The sequence below is a fragment of the Dermacentor andersoni genome, chromosome 1 (genome assembly GCF_023375885.2).
Source record: "Dermacentor andersoni chromosome 1, qqDerAnde1_hic_scaffold, whole genome shotgun sequence".
Classification (NCBI taxonomy): Eukaryota; Metazoa; Arthropoda; class Arachnida; order Ixodida; family Ixodidae; genus Dermacentor; species Dermacentor andersoni.
In genome coordinates this window covers 53,763,983-53,772,355 of record NC_092814.1, presented here as the reverse complement: position 1 = coordinate 53,772,355, position 8,373 = coordinate 53,763,983, and the positions used below count along the sequence as shown (strand labels likewise).

At 43.4% G+C, this 8,373-nt stretch overlaps 2 protein-coding genes across 2 annotated transcripts in view; one reads left to right on the top strand and one right to left on the bottom strand.

Moving 5' to 3' along the window:
• Window positions 1-654: 654 nt before the first annotated feature.
• On the bottom strand, window positions 655-4,444 carry eRF1 (eukaryotic release factor 1). Its single transcript, XM_050193416.3, has 4 exons — window positions 4,026-4,444; window positions 3,731-3,906; window positions 2,784-3,677; window positions 655-2,723 (listed from the first exon to the last, which is right to left on the bottom strand). The coding sequence occupies exons 1-4, from the start codon at window positions 4,124-4,126 to the stop codon at window positions 2,569-2,571; spliced, it is 1,326 nt and encodes a 441-aa protein (XP_050049373.1). The 5' UTR covers window positions 4,127-4,444; the 3' UTR covers window positions 655-2,568.
• Window positions 4,445-6,940: 2,496 nt separating this feature from the next.
• Pstk (Phosphoseryl tRNA kinase) overlaps window positions 6,941-8,373 on the top strand; it is a 48,743-nt gene continuing 47,310 nt past the window's right edge. The window contains exon 1 of the mRNA XM_050193435.3: window positions 6,941-7,454. Coding sequence (XP_050049392.1) covers window positions 7,257-7,454 — 198 coding nt within the window. The 5' untranslated portion in view covers window positions 6,941-7,256. The remainder of the gene's footprint in view (window positions 7,455-8,373) is intronic.

The following is an 8,373-nucleotide window of genomic DNA, read 5'->3' as shown; positions in this document are numbered from 1 at the left end:
TAGGCTGTAAAATATGGCTACCCGAGCAACGTAGCCTGCTCCACTCCGTTAAATTATATTTATGTACTATGCTTCGTCATCATCATCATCAGCCTGGTTATGCCCACTGCAGGGCAAAGGCCTCTCCCATACTTTTCCAACTATGCTTGCAGGGGTGAAAATGTATCATACTTATGCTCCAATTTTGTTTGACTGGCTGCAGGTGACACTTTGAAATATTCAAAAGTATTAATATTCACATGTAGAGATCGTTTGATTCAAAGACCAAATCAAATAGGACACTATTCAACTCGTTATTAGAAAGTTTCGAATATTTGCACACCCTTAAAATTTAGTCCAACACAGTTTGCTATTTATTGGAAGTGAAGACAAGATTGTGCCATTTTTGTGGATGGAAAGAAACTGGGAGCAGAAATACCAATGTTGATGCATTTGTTGTTCTCTTTATACAGTTCTGTTCACTGCACTATACTGTATAGCGCAGTGAACAGAACCATGTCACTATAAACTAGCCCCAGTCGAAGCCTTACTGAAAGCTCTTTATACCTGCAACCTCCTGTGAAGCTTTTTGGCAGCCAGCAACAAATATTTTGCCTGAATACAGGTAAAAAACTATCAAACATGCTTTGAGAGCAAACAAACCTTACTAGCATAGTCATAGGCCCAGCATACTTTATTATAAAGTACACTTGCATTTTCTTGTGAAGCTATAAAGATGCTTTGTATATGCAATCTCATGCATTCATCATTTACAACATTCTTTTCCAAGACTTGCACACAAATATTGGCTTCAAAAGCAAGTACTAAGCATGATAAAAATGAGCTGCATGCACGGCATTACTTGCCAAGTTCAGCACTTCTCTAATTTTGACGATTATAAGATCAGAGAAATTATACAGCCGAGAAAAAACAATGTGGTCATTTTGGCATGACCCTTAGCAAAATGGCATACTAACTAAAACAGAATGTTTCTTTAATTATCTACAAATGAAAATGATGTACTTTCAGAAGTACACTTGGCGCTAATGAGTTAAGGGCACATCATAACAAGACAACAGTTCAACAGAGGCACCATGAAGTATGCAGGTTATTCATTAAAAACAAGTTGGGCACTGCACCAAGAATAAAAATTATTCACTGCAATGAACGAGCGTTCCTTACACTGCTACCTCGCTCAAAACATCCAGAAAATTAATGAAGCTCTACCATGGGAAATGTACAGCAGGTATTTTCTTCCTGCTTGCTTGAAAATACACTTCTAAAGCATTGCCAAATTTTTTCGACCAGCCACGTGTATAACAGTCATTTACTGCACCTGCACTGAAGGCATGCAGAAGGTGTAGAAAATTTCTTCTGCCTGCCTTCATAGCAAGTTGTTCAGAACATTGCGGACTAGGAGTGGCAAAATGTACCAATTCTCCTACACTTCCTTCAGCTAAAGAGGCCAATCATCAAAAGCATGCAGATAGTAGTGTTTAAGAAAGAGAGAGAGAGACTTGGTACTTGTTCTCCCCAACTTTAATTGAACAAAATTTTCCTGCAACAATAAGTTGCCTGTAAACGCCACTGATGCGTCACTGAGTGTCATCATCTGCAGGCATTCAATCTACATGCACCTCTGATGCCATTTGTAGTCAATACATTCTTCATTTCTTTACAGTCCCAGTTTCTTCAGCACCATGCACAAAACAAATAACTGCACGAGCACAGCCAGGTCCGGGGTATTCATATCCTATGCCACATGCACACACAACATTTCAGACGATCATCTGCAAAACCAACACCACCTCCGAGGCGAAAAAATGAAAAAAAAGCAGGGCGAGAAGATTTAACAAGCACTGCACTGAATTAGGCTGCCAGAGAGAGAGAGAGAGAGAGAGAGAAACTGCAGCATAAGAATCTTGCATAGCTCCCAGGATCATACAATGTATGTGCGTACCCTGTCCACTTGGAAATACGTTCTTGCTAACAATGGTATTGTCAATAAAATGAGTGCCTAAGAATATGATTGCAATAACCACAGCCACAAGCCTGGAGGAATTTAGAACCATTGTACACACACAGCCACACACCATCGTTTAAATAAAAAAAATTCATTCGCATTCATTCAGACCATTTGTAAAAATACAAATTCTACTGTAATTTCATACAGTTCCTGGCATGGGCATCTTAGTTTACCGCTTGCCTCACTGCCAAAAGGCACACAACTTGTTCATCCCATACCCACAACTACACTTCGAAGTGACAAATAAGTCAACTTGTGCAGGAAAGGCAGCAGCAGCACTGCTTCGATAGCAATTCACTAGGAATTCCCTCCCCATCACAAGCAGTCTTCAAACGAAGGGCGCAGGGCACACATGCTGTCTGGCCTGAAGAAAGTGGGGAGGGCAGCAAGAGGTAGAAGTCGTCCCCAACTTCTTTAATGCTGCTCCCCCTTGTAGAACACTGTACAGCACGCCCAGGACAGGTGGAAGGCCAGGCGGGTTGGCCAAGTGTGCGTTATAATAGTCGACAGCTCCGTGTGCACAGCAGCCACTAATCAAAGTGCCGAAGGAGCTAACTGGACGTTTACAGGTCATCTAAATCAAAGTCATCCACAAGGTCATTCACCTCGAGAGACTGGAAGTCCACACGGTAGCGCAGGATGCCTCCTATGCCACCAAAACCCTTGACAAACTGCGAGCCCTCCTGAGACTTATCTGTGATGATCTCTAGCGTGGCACCTGCGATAGGAAAGAGTTGATGAGCAAGGGCTACTACTTCACAAGCTGTCAGTCACTCACCAAAATTCTTGTAGTTATTCGCCAGCCATTCTAGCAGTGCCATTGACTCCACCAGCTCCAGTTCAACACCTGTCTCTCGATCCAGAAAGTGGCTCTTGTCTTTCTCTTGCTCAGGGGTCAGGTGCAGTATCTTCTCTTCATCACTTGTGTGGTTCTTCAGCACATAGCGTACAATGTCAAGATTTTCCCACGCAATCAGGATTTCAACAGAACCCATCTCAAGAGCTTTCAGTGTGTCTTCTACACCAAAGCAATATTTGCCAGTGTCCTGAGAAATTTCATCGAAGTAGCGGCCAATAAGTTTCTTCTCCTGAATGAACTTTACATTGGACAGCACCTCAGCAGACAGCTCTATGGCCTGGTTGAAGCCATTTTCACCACCATATGATACATCAACCAGCTTGAGCACCTTAACCTGCAGCCTTGGGTCAAACATATCTGACTGGCTCAGCTCGGTCTTAAAGTCGGCAGAACCTGCCAAAATGAGGCCCGCAATGTTTGGCCTATCATTGCTTATGTAAAGTGTGGTGGCCACTTCGGCTACCTTGCGCACATAATTGTGCCTCTTCTCCATACGTAGCCGAGCAAATCGCAATGCAGACTGACCTCCACGTCCGTGCTTCTTCGGTAAATCTACCGTGAACTTGTGAAGCACTTCGCGTGTGTTGCCTTGAAGGGTGCCGAAGAGGGCTCCGTTGCCGTCCATCACAATGAAGCCGAATTTGTTGTCATCGGCAAGCAAAGCGGACAGGGCCTCTGTGTGGAACTTATTGTCGCACAGGTACAGTGACGTGTTAATTGGCTTGAACGGCTCGAAGTCGATGTTCACCTTTTTCTCTTTGCCTTCCTCGGTTACGATCGTGCCACAGTAGATGACTAATCCATTCGGTGGCACTGCATGGTGAATGACGAATGAGACACTGCTCACCGCAAAGAGTTGCGCTCACCTTTCGTGTAGAGCTTGAGCCGGTGCTGCACAGACGTGATAGCCCCAAGAACTGACAGCCGGTTCACCCGGCTCTTGATGTTGGAAGCCGTTCCGAACTCGTCGGCCAACATTTTAGACACTCGGGAGATCTGGTCCTTCGGTGGGATGATCAATGAGATCATACTCGTGCCATTGCTGCACAGAAATTACGAATGATCAGCGCATGAAAACTTTAGAACGCCGGTTTGAAAGACACTCTAGGCTTAGCCTTTAACCCTAACATATGCCAAACACCATGGGAAAATGTCACTTACCCCCGTGCGGCCTCCAAGCTCTTGATCAGTTTCTTGATCTTCCAGATTTCCACATTCCTATCGGCGTTGGACTCCTCTAAGTTATATCCAGTGGAAGCCATGCTTAATTAAATTAAAATATAAATACTTCAATGTAACCGGTTCGCACCGACTGTATCTAATGCTCGTAGGCCTAATGTCGGCCCCAAGCGCTCCGCTTTCTGGTCGTCAGGAGCGAAACCCACAGTAACAGTGGGCTAGCAACGATAAGTAAAGTGCTTCGAAATGTTACGCAATGATTTTGCGTGCCAGAACACCAACGATAGCGATTACATGAACTGGCAGTGCCTACTACAGCCCTAGCAGAGCACGCGACAAAACGTGACTATGACTGCGGGCCCATGTGGAACTCACGAGTCCAGTAGGTCGACGTCACACGCTGCGCGCAGTCAGGGTCGTTCAGGGTGTCCAACTGAGGACGAGCTTTCGCGCCTTACCCTGCCGTGCTCTCTACACATTTATCATGACGTGTATTTTAATGCCCTTACAAGTGCTGAGACGATTATTAAAGGTAATAATTTGTTATTTGTTCCCAATTATTAACATTTCTTTATTTAGCATTTTTCAGGCCGCAGAGTTACCGTAGCTTTATGTTTACAGTTTTACCTCACATTCTTCGTGTAGTCCAGACTAAATTTTCTATAGATTGTTTCTTTCTAAAGAAACAGAAAAAATACTTAGGGACTTTAGTTCAGATCGCTTTGCCTTCCATGGCCATGACGTAACTATAATCACACAATTTTACCCGTCCTCTCAAGGGTGATTTTTCCACAACTAGTACATTAATTGGGCTAGCAAAAACGTTCGCGTCATTCATGTCACATAAACGGGAGTATACCACCGGTATCACACGGCGCACCTTTGATCGCGATCAAGCCCGATCCGGATCGAATTTCTCGGGCGTGATTGGCTCCTTTGCCACAAGATGCGCGAGAGAGCCAATCGCAGTCGAGAGTTTCGATCCGGATCGGTCCCGATCGCGATCAGAAGTGTACGTGTGATACCGGTATGAATTGTTGACACGGTTGTGGCACCTGTCATATGGAGGAAAGAAACAAAACGATTTCCTTCCTCCATGCACCTGTATTTCGTACCATAATGTCTGCCACCACACCTTGTTTGTGTCTTGTGCGCGAAAAGTCACGTATTTTTCTTTTTTCAGCTTTGGCACTTGTAAGGGCTCTTAAGTTTGTATGGGAGAAGTGACAAATCACTATTATTATGCTGCGGTAGCTGTTTTTGGGAATGATAGAAGGAAGCCTTATGCATGAAGACAGGTCTGACGCAATGTCCCGCAAAAGCGCAGCGCGTGCCCCTTCTTTCTACAGCCGAAAGTGGCGAGGCGCCGATCAAAATTGGTGCATGGTTGGAATTTATTGCGCAGTTTTTGTACTTAAGAGGAAACTTTAGCTCGGGCCCAACTCCGACGCAGCCTATTCAAATACATGTAAAACGCAAAAACGTTTTTATGAGATAACCCCTGGACCGATTTTAATGAAATTTGTTGCATTTGAAAGAGAACGTTGAATTCTAGTGACTGTTGGAAGCGGAATTTCTATTTAGGGCTTGAATTTTCTTAAAACGATTTTCAAATATTTGACCGCTTGAAAAAAATAGAAGCACTATTTTTAAAAGTTGATAGCTGTGTATCAAAAACAGATATCGCGGTTCTGTGAACAGCATCCATTAGATCATTAAAAGCGGACAAATTCGATATGTCATTTTACATCTTACGTGAATTTGTTACGTTGTTTACAAGGGTTCTGCAAAAGCTGTATTTCCATGTTACTACATTTTTTGAGATTCATGTGTAATACATCAATTTTGTCCGCTTTGGATGTACTATATTAGATGAATTTCACAGAATTGTATTATTGTTTTTTCTTTAGGAGTTAAGGAGTTGTAAACTAGACAATTTTGTTTTTTGAAAATTTCGGATTTTCGCCAGTTTTTAATAAATGATTGACGCCCTAACTCAAAAATTCGAAACCAACAGTCACTAGACTTTAAGTTTTTCTTTTAAATGCAACAAACCTCGTCAAAATTAGTGCAGTGGTTGCCGAGAAAAACGAATTCTCTTTTTACATGTATTTAGATAGGAGCACCCGAGCTAAAGCTTCCTCTTAACACCAGCCCAAAAGCGAACAATTCTAAGATTGGATCACCAGAGCAGTGACGGCAAACGCCACTACAGCTGCCGTGCTAGCACCAGTAAAATTATGTACGGACATCATTACCAGTCGCAAAAAGCAAGCGGCTGCATTAGCAACACCTATGCTGTTTGCCGTGTGCATGGTGTAGCGTAAAGTGTGCGGAATTGGGAGCCTCATAGAGTTTCATACAACTATGGGGAGCCTGACAAAACTTCGTAGTCGAACTGGTTAACCCGTTCATGAATGAGGTCAATGAGGTCATGGAGGAACATGCCCAAAATATGCCATAGGGTTTTTATGGCATGTGACTTCCGCCACAAACAGTACAGTACCTGGCACGGTGGCCCGGGCCACCCCGGCCTTCCCCACCCTAATTGTATGAAACTCTATGCACCGCACCTACAGTACTTGCTATCTGAGCCAAGCTAGCAAAGCCTGGAACGAGCTTTTTTTGTAGAGAATACCTACGAATGTTACGATCGGTGGTTCAACTAGAGTGACTGCCGGAAGTACGTCAGCAGTTAATTTTCCGGTTTCCTTGATTATGTTTTTCTTATTGAATTAAATTATGGGGCTTTACGTGCCAAAACCACTTTCTGATTATGAGGCACGCCGTAGTGGGGGACTCCGGAAATTTCGACCACCTGGGGTTGTTTGACGTGCACGTAAATCTAAGTACACGGGTGTTTTCGCATTTCGCCCCCATCGAAATGCGGCCGCCGTGGCCGGGATTCGATTTTTTTTTTCTTATGCTACAGTCATAGAGGTTCTTACTATAACACCATATATATAACAAGTTGTTCTTTATTTTATGATAACACTATATAGTGAAAAATTCTATGGCTAGAATAAACGTAAATTTTTTCCCGCAGAAAGAAGCGCAAAAGAAAGCGCACGCAGAAAGAAGAAAAAGGCGGGCCCTTCGTTAACGTACTGTAAAAAACCGCTCCATTCTCGAACACCGGTGTTTTGATGGGTCGGTATTACCGTGACATTACACGCATAGAGTTCCTTACTGAGAAACTCTGATCGCACGTGAATGCTAGTGATGACAACTGATCATGCATCGACGCTGGCGCTTTTTTGTGGCTTACCTGCCAGTGGGAAAACGACGCTGGTACAAAGCATTTGTACTGCATTGGAAAGTCGTGGAATAGTGCCAGCGCGCGGCTTGCCTTGGTACCCATGTGTCATTTGCTATGACGAACTCGTGAGTACGGATGCCCAAGCCGAAATGGTAAACAGCAATGGTTTTATATACGCGCAGACGATATCAACATGTTGAAGCTGTTGCATTGTGCAACGCTGGAGCAAACTGCCATCGTATATATTGCGAGAACTTGCCATTGTGCCATACTACTGGCGTTTTTTTTTTTTTTTTCGTAACACCTTTGTTGTTCTTACCTCATTTGTGCCGAAGTGAGAAATCTGTTCTTTATTTTAGAATAAAAAACACGGAACACCGAGTTTTTACAGGACTATGTTTCAGAGCATGTTTCTCGTGAAATTGGAATTTTGTCCCGGAAGTGGCGTTATGTTTAAGTGCCAACAGAAGAATATGTTGTACTTATGATTTGGCAAGCGAATGTATTGCGCTCTCGGACAAAATTGAAACACGAGCGTTGCGACACATATTGGGTGTTTCATATAATTTGAACCAAATATATGGGCGATTGCGACCAACGGCATATTGCCCACAGTCTCTAGTTACTTAGGGTATTTTTCTGTAGTGCACTTAGTTACGAATCAATTTAGATAAGTTTGTATTGTCTTAGGGCATAAGTTGTCTTGAAGCTCTCTCAATGTGATGGTTTCTTCCAGGATCAAAACAATGTTTGATTAACAGCTCAAGGACACCAGAGGGGACGGAAGAGAGAACAGAGAGCACTGTTCTCTCTTCCATCCTCTCTGGTGACCTTGCGCTGTTAATCAAACTTTAAAGCATGTTTTACCAACAAGTCCAATCTTACACCCTTCTTAATCACAGCAATGACCATGAAATATGGAATAATGATGTAACTGCTCATTTGCACACCTGGGATGCAGTGCTCTCATCTGTGTTTTCAAGTAACAGCAGCTGCATTTTTGCTGCAAGTGGGCTGTAGTGTTTTTATGGGCTTTGAGTGCCAGACCACTACTTATCAAATAAGACTCTG

Bases quoted from the DNA above. Each gene is read 5' to 3' on its own strand.
- eRF1 (XM_050193416.3), bottom strand. From the start codon at position 4,126: ATGGCTTCCACTGGATATAACTTAGAGGAGTCCAACGCCGATAGGAAT. The intron at 3,678-3,730 runs GTGAGCGCAACT...TTCACCATGCAG, and splicing joins GCTCAAGCTCTACACGAAAG to TGCCACCGAATGGATTAGTC. The intron at 2,724-2,783 runs GTGAGTGACTGA...TTCCTATCGCAG, and splicing joins GAATAACTACAAGAATTTTG to GTGCCACGCTAGAGATCATC.